The sequence below is a fragment of the Cherax quadricarinatus genome, chromosome 1, assembly GCF_038502225.1.
Source record: "Cherax quadricarinatus isolate ZL_2023a chromosome 1, ASM3850222v1, whole genome shotgun sequence".
Taxonomy (NCBI): Eukaryota; Metazoa; Arthropoda; class Malacostraca; order Decapoda; family Parastacidae; genus Cherax; species Cherax quadricarinatus.
The window spans coordinates 74,714,086-74,731,684 of record NC_091292.1 but is presented as its reverse complement, the minus strand read 5'-3'; the positions used below and the strand labels follow the sequence as shown (position 1 = coordinate 74,731,684).

General features: G+C 38.2%; 1 protein-coding gene across 6 annotated transcripts in view; it reads left to right on the top strand.

The window, feature by feature from the left end:
* The window catches only part of Cog7 (conserved oligomeric Golgi complex subunit 7), a 144,606-nt gene that overhangs the window by 53,517 nt on the left and 73,490 nt on the right, over positions 1 to 17,599 (top strand). For all 6 annotated transcript variants that reach the window (XM_070082768.1, XM_070082777.1, XM_070082757.1 and 3 more), the window contains 4 exons: positions 7,576 to 7,707; positions 8,967 to 9,150; positions 9,274 to 9,467; positions 10,945 to 11,164. In XM_070082768.1, the coding sequence (XP_069938869.1) occupies positions 7,576 to 7,707; positions 8,967 to 9,150; positions 9,274 to 9,467; positions 10,945 to 11,164 (730 nt within the window). The remainder of the gene's footprint in view (positions 1 to 7,575; positions 7,708 to 8,966; positions 9,151 to 9,273; positions 9,468 to 10,944; positions 11,165 to 17,599) is intronic.

Below are 17,599 nucleotides of genomic sequence, written 5' to 3'. Positions count from 1 at the left end.
TCAGAAACCTTCCCTATGAGGATAGACTGAGGGCCCTGAATCTGCACTCTCTAGAAAGACGTAGAATTAGGGGGGATATGATTGAGGTGTATAAATGGAAGACAGGAATAAATAAAGGGGATGTAAATAGTGTGCTGAAAATATCTAGCCTAGACAGGACTCGCAGCAATGGTTTTAAGTTGGAAAAATTCAGATTCAGGAAGGATATAGGAAAGTACTGGTTTGGTAATAGAGTTGTGGATGAGTGGAACAAACTCCCAAGTACCGTTATAGAGGCCAGAACGTTGTGTAGCTTTAAAAATAGGTTGGATAAATACATGAGTGGATGTGGGTGGGTGTGAGTTAGACCTGATAGCTTGTGCTACCAGGTCGGTTGCCGTGTTCCTCCCTTAAGTCAATGTGACCTGACCTGACTAGGTTGGGTGCATTGGCTTAAGCCGGTAGGAGACTTGGACCTGCCTCGCATGGGCCAGTAGGCCTTCTGGAGTGTTCCTTCGTTCTTATGTTCTTATGTTCTTAAAGCAAGAGGCTTATGACTCCTCTTTATATCACAGCTAAGCTTAGACGCCATCGTCAGTGAGAGCCAACTAGTTAACGAAAGAGTAAACGAGAGAGAGAACGAGATACAGAGTTCAGACAATGTTTGAATACAAACTGAACAGGTAGTGGGCGATCACTTGGTCAGGCGAAATAAATGTGTATTAATGTGTGTCTGCGTTTAGTTCATTCATGTACGTTTGTAAGAGTTTGTAAAACATTAATATTTTTTATTATAGTAATAATTACCTCACAATACAAACACTTACATTGTGAACAAATTGTACAAGTTAGTACAGAATAAACAAACAGCAACATGCCATTTTTAGAGTAAATGAAGATATTATTATTATTTTATTATCATCATCATAATAAAAAGCACTAAACCCACAAGGGTCGTGAATTGCTATACATAGAGTGAAGGCATATGAAAAGAATATTTTTTTACAGTTATCCCCCAGTTTGACTAGAGAAAACGTAATTCTTCCGGCACTACCTACACAGCCGCCTTGTAAACAAATCTCATGTTTGCGTCAATTTTTATTCTGTGAGTGTATGTATCATGTTTATATGCTATGTAACGGGTTTCATATACAATTTTGAGGAAAATATCATAGATGGATGTATTAATGTAAAATAAGACATTTAGTGTCCCCAAGAGTGATTATTATTACGTAGTATTGGCGTCATGAGTAGAGAGACTCTTAGCGATTTTGATGTGTACCTGCACACCAGCACAGTGTGTAAGTATATTTAAGTACAGGTACACATAAGTATAATTATCAGAGTACATATAAAATACACAGTAATTTTAAAACACTTAAAATTTTGTAAAGTTTCCTGGCATAATAGATGTGGTCACGGAGAATGTAAACAAACCGGGTGGGGTGCGCCGTATTTGAAAGACCGCTTGCTGTATAGCAAATTTTGGTCATAATTTGACATCGCCGTATTAGCGGAGCGCTGCAAGGTGAAACACCGTAAAGCAGGGCCCTACTGTACCTCAGTATTATTGACTCATAGTACCTTTTTTTTTTTTTTTTTTTTTTTTTTTTTTTTTTTTTTTTTTTTTTGCTTTCCTCTATTCTGGGGTTGATATTGCAATTTTTTTTCTCTTTAAATTTAGTAATGTATACAACACACAACTTAGAGGAAGAATTCTGTTTCATCTCCCCATGGAGATAAGAGGAAGTAAAGAAGAACAAGAACTATTAAGAAAATAGAAGAAAACCCAGATGGATAAGGGTATTAATGCATGTGCATATACATATATCCTTAACTAATTAACATATTGATTAATTACTGCATTTAGCATCTAATAATAATAATAATTTATTTCAACATGATACACGTTTGTACAAAGGAACATAATAGTTGGGTGTATATGCCAAAAGCCCCTTTATATGCAAAACATTTTGAGCAAACTTAAAACTAACTTAAGATTAATAAGGCAATAACAGTACATATGGTCATTAGGTGAGTTACAGTGAATACAAGGGAATTTAATATTCTGTTAGGGTGTGCTATATGGCTTTAACCCTTTGACTGTCACAACCCCAAATCCTGAAGTTGCAAAATATTCGAAAAAAAAAAAATTATTTTTTCTTATGAAATGATAGAGAATCTTTTCCCAATGGTAATGACACCAAAAGTATGAAATTTGATGGAAAACTTACTATGCTCTCCCGTAGTTAGCGATCTCGGTGATATATATGCATCAGTGATTTCACCCACTTTGAGCCCTATTTTCGGCCAATTCCATTGTTCCAGTCAACCAAACTCATAGCTATTTCTTTAGAACTCCATTTGTTCTATTGATTGAGCATAAGAAACTGTCCATTTACCGATTTCCACTACCCAATAAAGCGGTCAGAAATTGGCAATTTGGCCAATTTCACACAAATTAACCCTTTCAGGGTCGACAGGCCCTCTCAGAGACTTGTTCTCAGGGTCAGCCAAATTTTAAAAAAAAAAATTATTTTTTCTTATGAAAAGATAGAGAATCTTTTCCTGATCATAATGACACCAAAAGTATGAAATTTGATGGAAAACTTACAGAATTATGCTCTCGCGAAGTTAGCGGTCTCGACAATGTTTACACATCGGCGATTTTGCCCATTTTGAGCCCTATTTTCGGCCAATTCCAGTGTACTTGTCGACAAAAATCATAACTATTTTGCTAGAACTCCATTTTTTCTATCGAATGAGTACAAGAAACCACCCATTTATCGATTTCAACTATCCAATACAGTGGTCAGAATTTAACAATTTTGCCAATTTCACACAAATTTCAAAGGATGCCAATTTCTGAATAGGGTCCAGAATAAACAAGAAAGACGTTCCTGGCACTAAAATAACATTTCCTCTGTTCATTAGTCACATCCCCATGCCCCTCTTACATTCTTTTGCTTTCCACTTTGAATTCTTATTCTCACAAAAAAATAGAAGATTTACTGTTATGCAGACTACTGCATTGATGTAGAAATGGTATAAATATTATCAGTGCACTTGTGAAAGAATATTAGACTCTCCAGTTGACATGTATTGGATGCATGGCATGATTTGTTTACTTTTGAACTTTGGTAAAAATCAAACATTTCTGCTACTTTGAGCGCAATTTCAATGTAGTTTTCTTTGTAAAACCAGTCAAAATCATCTCAATTTCTGTAATATGTCTTCCATTCTATAAAATGAGACCAGGAAAACTAGAATAAAACAATAAATACCATACGAAAATACAGTGCAAAGTCGCTGTTTTAATCCCAAAACACAGTCAAAGTTTTTTTTTTCTCATTATGCACTGTGTGCTTCAGGATTTTTTTTATACTGTGCACACTGACCACATAGACCCATTCTTTCATATGTAGGCCTACCAGCTTTCTCTCACTAGATTTGAGGGCGCTAAAATTTAGGCGTACTAGTACGTCAAAAACCCTGGTGCGTAAGCCGTACTAATACGGCCGAAACCCTGAAAGGGTTAAAAAAGATTGCAATTTCAAAATAGGGTCCAGAATAAACAATGCAGACATTCCTGGCACTAAAATAACATTTTCTCAGTTCATTAGTCACGTCTCCAGGCCCCTCTTATATTACTCTTGCTTTCTATTTCAAATTTTTATTCACACAAAAAAATAGAAGATTTACTGTTATGCAGACTACTGCATTATTGTAAAAATGGCATAAATAATATCAGTGCACTTGTGAAAGAATATTAGACTCTCCAGTTGACATGTATTGGATGCATGGCATGATTTGTTTGCTCTTGAACATTAGCAAAAATCGAACATTTCCGCTACTTTGAGCTCAATTTCAAGGTCCTTTTCATAATGAAACTAATCAAAATCATCTCCTTTTCTGTAATATGTTTGCCATCTATCAATTGAGACCAAGAAAATGAGAATACAACCATAAGTACTACTCAAAAATACAACTCAAAGTCAGCATTTTAATCCAAAAATGCGGTTGGAGTTTTTTTCTCATTATGCACTGCGTGCTGTAGGATTTTTTTATACTGTGCACACTCACCACACAGAACCATTCTCTCACATGTGGGCCTACCAGCTTTCTCCTGCTTGATTTGAAGGCGCTAGAACTTTGGCGTATCAATACGTCAAAAACACTCGCTCACAAGACGTATATATACAACCGAAACAGTCAAAGGGTTAATAAGTTTTGTAGAGAAGAATTACAGTTTTGATTATTAATACCAAAAATGTTTCATATTTTGAGATGAAAATATAAGATCCTGATTGTAAAAGTGACAATATTCCTTAACCTTCACTGATGGGACCCCTGATTCTAAACTCTTGTTCTGTGTCGAAAAATATTTGAAAAACAAAATATTTTTCTTATGAAATGATTGAGAATCGTTTCCCGATGGTAATGACACAAAAAAAAAAAAAATTTAATGGAAAACTTATGGAACTATGCTCTCATGAAGTTAGCGCTCTTGGCGATATTTACGCATCACCGATTTTTGCCCACTTTGAGCCCTGTTTTCGGCCAATTCCATTGTTCCAGTCAGCCAAACTCCTAGCTGTTTCACTTGAACTCCATTTGTTCTATCAATTGAGTACAATAAACCACCCATTTACTGATTTCAACTACCCAATAATTGATCAGAAATTGGTAATTTGGCCAATTTCATACACAATTGAAGTAAGGCCAATTTCAAAATATGGGCCAGAATAAACAAAGCAGACATTCCTAGCACTAAAATAAAATTTTCTCTGTTCATTAGTCACTCCTCCAGGCCCCTCTTAAATTACAGTGGACCCCCGGTATTTGATAAATCCGATATTCGATGCATTTTAACACAAAAATTTTGCCTTGGTATCCGATTGAAAACCCGGTATTCGATATGATTCGTACGAGACGTGTCCACGTGTGGCCTGAACTGCCCCTTGTGTGCCAGTGTTTACAAGCCAGCCAGTGTGCGGGCATCTAAGGATACATTTGGTACATTCCATATTATACATATTATCACTGTTTTTGGTGCTTGTTTCTGCAAAATAAGTCACCATGGGCCCCAAGAAAGCTTCTAGTGCCAACCCTGTGGTAAAAAGGGTGAGAATTAGTATGGAAATTAAGGAAGATTTTGAAGGGTTTGGGGCTAACCCTGAGAAGCCTATGCCAGTTGCGGAATCCATTGTGCATACTTCAAAAATTAAGGAAATATGTGCACAGTGGGTTGAACTGCAAACCTTTATGGATGAAAATCACCCTAACACAGCTATTGCAAGCCGTGCTGGTGACTATTACAATGACAATGTTGTGGCTCATTTTAGACAAATCGTAAAGGAACGGGAGGTACAGAGCTCTATGGACAGATTTGTTGTGCAACAGAGGTCCAGTGACTCTCAAGCTGGTCCTAGTGGCATTAAAAGAAGGGAAGTAACCCCAGAAAAGGACTTCCTACCTCAAGTCCTAATGGAAGGGGATTCCCCTTCTAAACACTAACATCATCCATACTCTCCCCTCCTCCCATCCCATCAATCATCACCAGATCTTCAATAAAGGTAAGTGTCATGTAGCTGTGCATGTCTTTTTCAGTTTGTGTGCATTAAAATTAATATTTCATGTGGTAAAATTTTTTTTTTTTCATACTTTTGGGTGTCTTGCACGGATTAATTTGATTTCCATTATTTCTTATGGGGAAAATTGATTCGCTTTTTGATATTTTCGGTATTCGATGAGCTCTCAGGAACAGATTAATATCGAATACCGGGGGTCCACTGTATGCTTGCTTTCTATTTTTCATTTTTATTCACACAAAAAATAGATTTACTGTTATGCAGACTACTGCATTATTGTAAAAATGGTATAAATAATATTAGTGCATTTGTGAAAGCATATTAGACCCACCAGTTGATGTGTATTGGACTTGTTTACTCTTGAGCATTGGCAAAAATCGAACATTTTCACTACTATGAGCTCAATTTCAAGGTACTTTTAGTCCAAAAACCATTCACAATCATCTCTATTTCTGTAATATATCTTCCATTCTATCAAATTAGACCAAGAAAACGAGAATACATCCATAAATATCATATGGAAATAGTACACCACAAAGTCGGTGTTTTACCGAAAACATGATCGGAATTTCTTTTTTCTCATGCATTGCGTGCTGCAGGATTTTTTATATACTGCTCACACTGAGCACACAGACCCATTCTCTCACATTTAGGCCTGCCATCTTTGTCCCACCAAATTTGAAGGCGCTAGAATTTTGGCATAGTATTATGGGACCAACACTGGCTCTCAAACCGTAATATTATGGGACCAACCATGAATGGGTTAAGGAGGCGACGAACCTTTTTTTTAGTGATAAAAAATTGAAATTGAAAAATTATGGAAAACAATGTTTTTTTGCCAAAAAATAGTGCATAATTCTGGCAACATGTTGATGGAATCAGCTTGTTGCTATCAAATTTCTAAGTATGTTTTTCCACAAATGTAATTTTTTTGTTCTTGCTGTCAGCAAGAGGACGTGTTGGCAATTAGTGGGTTTGTTTTTTTGTTTTACTCCCAAAACTATGATTTTTATGATTGCTTCATTCTAAATATTCTACAAGGCAACTTCTGTGAGGACTAGAGTGAAAAGAGGGGTGAAATTGTCTCTCAGTAGCCTGCAGGCTATCGACAAGGACAGACAGGTGCAACATGCTCAGATTTGGCAGGCCATAACCATTGAGTTTTACCTAAAACATAATTAGGAATAACTCAGGAATAACAAAAATAACAGAAAAAGGCACAATACTGTGACTGGAACGATACATAAACAACCCGCACATAGAAGAGAGGAGCCTATGACGACGCCTCGGTCCGACTTGGACCATTTACAAAGTCACATTGGTATTGGTTTCCCTCTCATTTGAAGAGTGTAGGAGCATCATAATTTTTTCACACATTATTGAGGAAAGGTGGTTCTATTGAATTACATAGAAGGTTTGCGATATGTTTTACCGTTTTGTTTTTATTGAATCTTTTCTCCCTAAAGAGTTCTTAAAAAAAAAAAAAAAAACATATTTCAACATTTTGTATAATGCAATCTATTGACGTTTCGCTCAAACGTCCATGTAATTAGATTACCTAACTTGTTATCTTTTAACTGATGTCGACTAGAACATTGTAAGTCTTACCAGTTTTGTAGAAGGATAGATTTGAGCCCTATGGAATAGGGCACTATTTATTTTTTCTATCTAGCTGTAAGGAAAAAAGTCACTAAAAACGCAGTGTCTGGGTTTCAAATGCTGCTTAATTCACAGTAAAAATTTAATTGAAATTGGACCAAAAGACAAAAAAAAGACGATTTGGCTCATCGCCCCCTTAACATTAATCACATTAGCATACTGTTAGGACATTTTTACTATGACAGATTTTACAAGTAGTATTGTATTTCATCTAACATGATATTTGCAGTTCAGTAACACTCCCATTCTAGGAATGTTAACTTTTAGGCAATTTTCTTAGCTTCTCAGTAGTTTCTACTTTTTCTTAATAAATAAAAGTAATATCTTTTGGCTGATTTTATCACAGGTAGAGCACAACACAGCAGCAAGCATGCAGACATTAGTTAAGCTAGACTCTCTGAAGGGTCGCTTGGTGGCATCTTCTCAAGCACTTAGGGAAGCAGATAACTGGACCACACTCTCAACAGATATCGAGGAGGTATGCAGACTTTTAAATAATGATAATTAGGATGACTAAGAGGGTGTATAAAACTGGGGTGGAAGGAATGTGGGGTAGCTGTTGTACCATGAAGAGAGTGGTTTTTAAAGATTAATGTGCTGTTGGGGTTAGAGTAAGCTAACAGGGAATCTGATTAACTGGACTTGAATCCTGAAGGTGAGATATGCAGTGCTTGCACTCTAAAGGAGGGGTGAGAATGTTGCACTTAGTTAAATAGTATCAAGTTTGGTTTACTGACTTAAAGTAAGAAGAATAATGCACTAACAGTATTTTACTTTATTAAATGGAAAAACAAAGAAAAAAAGATACCTAGACAGTTACAAGCATTGTTACTAAAACATTTGCATAATCTAGTTGAAGTTGTTATGATTACTATTGTGAAAATTCTGTCCCATGCCTGATACTGAGCTAGATTATACATTGGCAAAGCAGAAAAAATATTTTTCTCCATAGGAGAGGGGAAAAGTATACAGGAGAACCCCAGGTTAGATGATGGTTAGCTGATGCAGATTCACAGCAGGGCAAGCTGTGTATCTATATCCAGGATTCCTTCCTGCGGGTGTGAAGTTGGCATGGGTGTGAAGTTGGCACAGGTGTGAGGTTGGCGCAGGTGTGAGGTTGGCGGGTGTGAACTTGGCACTGGTGCGAAGGTAGTGTGGGTGGGTGGGTAAGAGTGGGTGTGAACTATAACTAAACAAAGTAAAGAGGGTAAAACAAATGTCAGTGAGGTAAAAGTTAACAATTTTAGGTATAGAATTTCTGAAGGAATTTACTCGCAAATTTAGAATAAAAGATTATATATAAAACCACTTTAAATTTTAAAATAAAAGTGCAGTTCATGGAAGTAATTAATGATGGGTAGTTACAGGAAACCTCAAAAAATGTTAAGAACATAAGAATGGAGGAACACTGCAGAAGGCCTATTGGTATATGGGCCAGTAGAGGAGTTCAAAAAGAGATTGACAGTGGTGGTAGTAGTGATGGTGGTCTGAAGACCTCATTTATGATCTGAAGCTGAGGAAAAGGTTATTTAATTAATGATGTTCTAATCTACTTACTATATATGATGCCCGAGTACTGTAGTAGTAGTAGTAGTAGTAATACTAGTACTACAGTAGTAGTAGTAGTAGTGATAGTAATAGTAATAATAATTATTTATTTTTATGCAGATTTAAGTTATCCCACAAGAAAGTACTGTAAACATTTTTAAACTGTGTAATCCATTTCTTCATTAATAGGTAATGGACAGTGGAGATCTTGATGCCATTGGAACCAAATTGGTGGCACTGCAGAACTGCCTTGGTATCTTAACTCACGTACCTGATTATGAGGATCGTGTGGCACACCTTGAAGGCCTTAAAGTCAGGCTAGAAGCTTTAGCCAGCCCCCATATTGTTGGAGCATTTACACAGCACAATCTAGGTTAATTTCTAGCATGTTTACTTTGAAATATTAATCCCAGTGCTTCCTAATTGTATATTTTAATCAGTTGTAATCATCCTATTTGGAGTATTATTCTAACTGCTTTTTTGCTTGCTATTTCAGAAGAATCTGTAAAGTATGCACGTCTGTTGAAATCATTAGGGCGCGTTAGCCAGCTGGAAAGTTATTATCACAAGTGTGAAATTGGTCAACTTGGAACTGCTTGGCGTGGAGGAGTAGAAGGTTCTCTTTTAAGTGGTCCTCCCACATGGCTCACATCATTCTATGATAAAATAGCTTTGCTAACATCACAGCAGGTAAAGTGCATACATACCTGTTGCTCTTATCAGTTAATCTATCCATATTATCTTTTTTTTTTTATTATAAAACTGCCCTTTCTAACTACAGCAAGATGACCCATGAAGAAAACACATTTACCTTCACTCATTGTCTAGCTGTCTTTTGCAAAATGCACTGACATTATAATACAAATGACCCTTTTGCATCTCTGATAATATTTATCTAAGCCTCACAGTCTGACAATGTCTTCTACTTGACTGGTTGTTTAACCATATTTCTTAATATTCTTTTAAATTCTGTACCACTAGAATAGTGTAGGTGTGTAAAAAAAATATTTATAGGCTATTCAAGCTTGGGAGTGTCCATAACTCTAGCACTTATAAGTTAAGTAATGTAGAACTTAGCCATACAGATTGAAAAAAGGACTTAGGGGTTATGGTAAGCAGCAGTCTTAAACCAGGACAGCATTGCCTAAGCATACATAATAAAGCAAACAGATTACTAGGATTTATATCAAGAAGTGTAAGCAACAGAAGTCCAGCAGTTATATTATAGATTTATACAACATTAGTAAGACCTCACATAGATTACACAGCTCAGTTCTGGTCTCCATATTACAGAAAGGATATAAATTTGTTAGAAAACATTCAGCGTAGAATGACTAAATTAATACATAGCATTAGAAATCTTCCGTATGAAGAAAGATTGAAAATCCTTAAACTATATTCACTTGTAAGACGAAGAATGAGGGGAGACATGATCGAAGTGTATAAGTGGAAGATGGGTATTAACAAAGGGGATATAAATAAGGTCTTTAGAATATCTCTCCAAGAGAGAGCCTGCAGTAATAGATTCGTATTAGATAAGTTTAGATTTAGAAAGGATATAGGAAAGTACTGATTTGGTAATAGGGTAGTTAATGAGTGGAATGGTCTACCTAGTGGGTAATTTCAAATTTAGGTTGCATAAATACATGGGTGAGAGGGGTTGGATTTGAGTGGGACTTACACATGAGTAAATAGAATTTTTTTTTTTTAACAAGTCGGCCGTCTCCCACCGAGGCAGGGTGACCCAAAAAGGAAGAAAATCCCCAAAAAGAAAATACTTTCATCATCATTCAACACTTTCACCTCACTCACACATAATCAAAGCTTGTTTCTTGGATAGCATTGAAAATTGGGTTGGACAAATATTTTGTTAGTGGGATGGATTGTGAAGGTCCTGCTTAGTATGGGCCATCAGGCCTGCTGCAGTGTTCCACCTTTCTTATGTTCTTATACAAAATTAAATATATTTTAAATATTGTGGATTTACTTTGAGTACCTCATAAAATAAAAAAAAACATGATAGTGGTGAAATTGAAGTACTGCATACCAAATTTTGTCTTGAGATATTCTTTTAAAACTGTTAATTTTTCTTCTGTTGTGTATGGCATGGAAAAAATGTAGAAATTTATTAATACTTTCCATAAGTGTGAGGTTTGTATTTGTGCAGGTACGGTGGTGCAGTCATGTGTTTGAAGGATCAGATGCCAACCTCTTACTCTCTCAGTTAGTGGCATCAACCTTTACATCGCTTGACCCGCCTGTTTCCCAGGTAATTGCTGCAGCTGCTAAACAGCAAGAGGAACCACTTGCTTTTCTGATATCTGTAAAAACTGCAGGTGATCAGTTTTTAAGGGATATTGAAGCAACTCTCGGTACTGCAAAACCAGGTTGGTAGATGTAAATTCACTGTTATATGAAGTAAATTGGTTGGTTGGTTGTTTCGATTTTGATCTTATTTATTGATGTACAGTGGACCCCCGCATAACGATTACCTCCGAATGTGACCAATTATGTAAGTGTATTTATGTAAGTGCGTTTGTACGTGTATGTTTGGGGGTCTGAAGTGGACTAATCTACTTCACAATATTTCTTATGGGAACAAATTCGGTCAGTACTGGCACCTGAACATACTTCTGGAGTGAAAAAATATCGTTAACCGGGGGTCCACTGTATTAGGGTTGACATTTCATTTATGTATAATAGAGTTTTGTGCTGTATTGCAATACAAAACAGAAGTTTATTATAAAACTGAAAATTTATTGCAACTTCATCCGTTTCACTATCATGACCCCCAGATTTAAAAGTTCCTTCGGTGAGTTTTTTTTTTTTTTCTTTTTCAACAAGTCGGCCGCCTCCCACCGAGGCAGGGTGACCCAAAAAAGAAGGAAAATCCCCAAAAAGAAAATACATTCATCATCATTCAACACTTTCACCACACTCACACATTATCACTGCTTTTGCAGAGGTGCTCAGAATACAACAGTTTAGAAGCATATACGTATAAAGATACACAACATATTCCTCCAAACTGCCAATATCCCAAACCCCTCCTTTAAAGTGCAGGCATTGTACTTCCCATTTCCAGGACTCAAGTCCGACTATATGAAAATAACCGGTTTCCCTGAATCCCTTCACTAAATATTACCCTGCTCACACTCCAACAGATCGTCAGGTCCCAAGTATCATTCGTCTCCATTCACTCCTATCTAACACGCTCATGCACGCTTGCTGGAAATCCAAGCCCCTCGCCCACAAAACTTCCTTTACCCCCTCTTTCCAACCCTTTTGAGGACGAGGTAGTTTAAGAAAAAAATTATTCTAACCTGGTAGAGAATCTTTTTCGAAGGTAATGACACACAAAATGCAAAATGTGACCTAAAAATTGTGGAATTATGCAGTTGGAGTGAGCACTTGATACAACTGTTTTAGACAAATAATTTACACATCTCTTTTTGAGATGAAGGTTTATGAACTAAAAGAGGAGGCAGTTAGGGTAAGATATAAACAGCTATTGGAGGATAGATGGGCTAATGAGAGCATAGGCAATGGGGTCGAAGAGGTATGGGGTAGGTTTAAAAATGTAGTGTTAGAGTGTTCAGTAGAAGTTTGTGGTTACAGGAAAGTGGGTGCGGGAGGGAAGAGGAGCGATTGGTGGAATGATGATGTAAAGAGTAGTAAGGGAGAAAAAGTTAGCATATGAGAAGTGATGCAAGGAGGGAAGAGTATATGGAGAAAAAGAGAGAGGTTAAGAGAGTGGTGAAGCAATGTAAAAAGAGAGCAAATGAGAGAGTGGGTGAGATGTTATCAACAAATTTTGTTGAAAATAAGAACAAGTTTTGGAGTGAGATTAACAAGTTAACCCTTTCAGGGTCCGTCCCGTTGATCAACGGCTTTACATTGAGTGTCCAAACCGTAGATCAATGCCAAAATTCTAGCGCCATCAAATTTAGCGCGAAAACGCTCATAGGCCTACATGTGAGAGAACGGGTCTGCGTGGTGAGTGTGCACCATAAACAAAAAAATCTAGGCACCCGCATAGCATTGTGGGAACGCCGGCTCAGTTACCCTTGTTCACCATGCCTCGTCGCAAGTCGGCTCTCACTCCCCGGAAAATTGGGACTCTCCTCTTCCTATCTGATAGTTCTGACACTGATGGAAGTGGAAATGAAGACGAATTCTACGGCTTTGATCAGTTAGTGACCAAAAAGAATGACCAGGATATCGATAATAGTGCAGAAAACCCTGACAATCCTCAACATTCTACCTCTGGTGTGGGCACTCGTGACTCACGGTCGGTTGTTCCTCATCGCAAGAGAAAACTAATATTTTCGCGTGGCCAGGCCTCTGACTTTAGTAATGATGATGATAGTGATGTGGACTGTGATTTTATTGCGCTCGACGATCAATCGAGTAGTGATAGTGAGGAATCATATTCACCAGTGAAGCGTCGGTATGTTCGCCGCCGCATGCGCTCGGGTAGTGTACCCTATGCTGTGCCCAGGGGACGGAGTACATCCCGGAGTACATCCCGGAGTACATCCCAGAGTACATCCCGTGGCCCAACACCAGTTTTAGGTAGTGATAGTGAGGATGATGTGGCTACACTTGGCATGGATAGAACACAGGCATCAGTGGATGGTGTTAGTGGTGATGGTAGTGGTACCGCCACGCGTGACTCACGAGGCCACGCTGGGACCCACGCTGCTGACTCGTCAGTTCAAGGACAAAGCGGAGCGCCAGCCACCAGCCCACCACAACCACAACCACCCGCACAACCAGCCTATGATGTCCAGTATCCACCAGCAAACCGTATGTGGGATTGGCAGCAAAATCCCAATTTTGTTCCCAAGCCTCACCACTTTGATGATTCTCAAAGTGGAATTCTACCTACTTGTCCCCTTGGAACCACGGCCAATGAACTGGAATTCTTTGAATTATTCTTTGACCAGCCATTGATGGAAATTATTGTCAGGGAAAGTAATAAGTATTTTGAGTACACCATGGCAAATATGATCTTATCACCACAGTCAAGACTACACAGGTGGAAAGAGACAACTGTTGCAGAAATGTATTTGCTTTTTGCAACAATAATGCTTATGCCTCACGTCTATAAGCATAATATAAAAGCATACTGGTCCACAGATTGGCTAATTTCTACCCCGGTCTTCAGTGAAATCTTACCAGTGAACAGGTTTATCTTACTCTTACGTATGTTGCACTTCTCTGACAAAATCAGGCCTGACAGAAGTGACAGGTTATACAAGATTAGAAATGTTTTCATGTATCTCAAACAAAAGCTCAGCATATACTTTTATCCATTCAAGAATCTTGTAATTGACGAGTCTTTGATTTTGTTGAAAGGTAGACTGTCATTCAAGCAGTATATACCGAGCAAGAGGAAACGCTTTGGTATAAAACTGTTTGTACTCTGTGATTGTGACAGTGGCCTGGTGTTGGATATTGTTGTATACACGGGTAGTAAAACATTGAAAGATACCAAGATGTTATTGGGTATCTCAAGTGACGTAGTGAGAAACATGGTGGCACCTTATCTTGGTAAGGGGCATACATTATATACCGATAACTGGTACACAAGCCCATTACTCAGTGATTTCATGCGAGTGAACAAGACAGATGTGTGTGGCACAGTGCGTTCTAATCGTAAACATATGCCCAGGCTCAACGCAGGTGCTTGTGGTGATGACGTGCAGGTGTTTACTGCCAATGACATCATGGCATTACGGTGGGATGACAAACGAGATGCCACATTGTTGACAACCATTCACCGTAATGAAATGCAAGACAGTGGCAAAGTTGATCGAGTGACTAATGAACATATTCGAAAACCAGTGTCAGTGATTGATTATACACAAAACATGCGCTTGGTTGACAAGTGTGACATGCAGATTGGTTTTGTTGACTGTGTTCATAAGAGTTACAAGTGGTACATGAAACTTTTCTTCCATCTCATGGACATTTCAATGCTCAATGCATATAATATGTACCAAATAAAGACTGGCAACAGACCACTGTATGGTGAATTTTGTTTTTCTGTTGTCAGACAACTCATAATGAAGTACCAGGTAACAACACCTGCTATACAACATGGTCCTTGAATTCCTCAGGATATACCCAAGCGTTTGAGGAGAGAAGGTGATCATTTCATAATACAGCTTCCTTCAACTAAGAAGAAATTTGCTCAGAAGAGATGCATTGTCTGTGCACAAACAAAACGATGGCAACAAAGACGCAAAGACACTCGGTTTATGTGTGAGGAATGTAAGGTGCCTCTGTGCATGGTGCCTTGTTTCAAGGAGTTCCACAAGCTCCAGCAGTTCTAAAACCATGTCCAGTGATTGTAAATATGTAAATATATGATAGAACATTAGTATTATACAATATTTGTGCATGTTTATTGTAATAAACAACAGTGGTAAACAATAATATGATAATAACTTTAGTGCGGTTATTGTGTTCAATACAGTGAGTTTATATATATATATACATTATATACAGTATTGGTCTCTCAGGCCCCAAATGTTAGTAGGAATAGAAAAAAATTGGAAAAGAAAAAAAAACAACTAAAACCACAAAATAATGTAATGCGCGTGTGGAATTCGTCGATGTTGCAGCCACCACATCATTTTTGACAAACTTCTTGGCACTGTATCTCGGTAAGTACTGATCAGATTTTTTTTTTGTCTTATTACCTTCACAAAAATATGCTCTTTAATTCTGTAAGAAAAAATTATTTTTTTTTTTTTTCAAAATTTCTTGGACACTGGAGTACCACTTCAGATTTTGGCCTTGGACCCTGAAAGGGTTAAGGAAGCCTAGAGAACAAATGGATTTGTCAGTTAAAAATAGGAGAGTTAGAGGTATTGGGAAGATGGAGGGAATATTTTGAGGAATTGTTAAATGTTGATGAAGATAGGGAAGCTGTGATTTCGTGTATAGGGCAAGGAGGAATAACATCTTGTAGGAGTGAGGAAGAGCCAGTTGTGAGTGTGGGGGAAGTTCGTGAGGCAGTAGGTAAAATGAAAGGGGAGTAAGGCAGCTGGGATTGATGGGATAAAGATAGAAATGTTAAAAGCAGGTGGAGATATAGTTTTGGAGTGGTTGGTGCAATTATTTAATAAATGTATGGAAGAGGGTAAGGTACCTAGGGATTGGCAGAGAGCATGCATAGTTCCTTTGTACAAAGGCAAAGGGGACAAAAGAGAGAGTAAAAATTATAGGGGGAATAGTCTGTTGAGTATACCTGGTAAAGTGTATGGTAGAGTTATTATTGAAAGAATTAAGAGTAAGACTGAGAATAGGATAGCAGATGAACAAGGAGGCTTTAGGAAAGGTAGGGGATGTGTGGACCAGGTGTTTACAGTGAAACATATAAGTGAACAGTATTTAGATAAGGCTAAAGAGGTCTTTGTGGCATTTATGAATTTGGAAAAGGCGTATGACAGGGTGGATAGGGGGGCAATGTGGCAGATGTTGCAGGTGTATGGTGTAGGAGGTAGGTTACTGAAAGCAGTGAAGAGGTTTTACAAGGATAGTGAGGCTCAAGTTAGAGTATGTAGGAAAAAGGGAAATTATTTCCCAGTAAAAGTAGGCCTTAGACAAGGATGTGTGATGTCACCGTGGTTGTTTAATATATTTATAGATGGGGTTGTAAGAGAAGTAAATGCAAGGGTCTTGGCAAGAGGCGTGGAGTTAAAAGATAAAGAATCACACATAAAGTGGGAGTTGTCACAGTTGCTCTTTGCTGATGACACTGTGCTCTTGGGAGATTCTGAAGAGAAGCTGCAGAGATTGGTGGATGAATTTGGTAGGGTATGCAAAAGAAGAAAATTAAAAGTGAATACAGGAAAGAGTAAGGTAATGAGGATAACAAAAAGATTAGGTGATGGAAGATTGGATATCAGATTGGAGGGAGAGAGTATGGAGGAGGTGAATGTATTCAGATATTTGGGAGTGGACGTGTTAGCAGATGGGTCTATGAAAGATGAGGTGAATCATAGAATTGATGAGGGGAAAAGGGTGAGCGGTGCACTTGGGAGTCTGTGGAGACAAAGAACTTTGTCCTTGGAGGCAAAGAGGGGAATGTATGAGAGTACAGTTTTACCAATGCTCTTATATGGGTGTGAAGCATGGGTGATGAATGTTGCAGCGAGGAGAAGGCTGGAGGCAGTGGAGATGTCATGTCTGAGGGCAATGTGTGGTGTGAATGTAATGCAGAGAATTCGTAGTTTGGAAGTTAGGAGGAGGTGCGGGATTACCAAAACTGTTGTCCAGAGGGCTGAGGAAGGGTTGTTGAGGTGGTTCGGACATGTAGAGAGAATGGAGCGAAACAGAGTGACTTCAAGAGTGTATCAGTCTGTAGTGGAAGGAAGGCGGGGTAGGGGTCGGCCTAGGAAAGGTTGGAGGGAGGGGTTAAAGGAGGTCTTGTGTGCTAGGGGCTTGGACTTCCAGCAGGCATGCGTGAGCATGTTTGATAGGAGTGAATGGAGACAAATGGTTTTTAATACTTGACGTGCTGTTGGAGTGTGAGCAAAGTAACATTTATGAAGGGGTTCAGGGAAACTGGCAGGCAGGACTTGAGTCCTGGAGATGGGAAGTACAGTGCCTGCACTCTGAAGGAGGGGTGTTAATGTTGCAGTTTAAAAACTGTAGTGTAAAGCACCCTTCTGGCAAGACAGTGATGGAGTGAATGATGGTGAAAGTTTTTCTTTTTCGGGCCACCCTGCCTTGGTGGGAATCGGCCAGTGTGATAATAAAAAAATAAAATCTCTTTTTGGCATGGAATTAGCCTAAAATAGACCAAT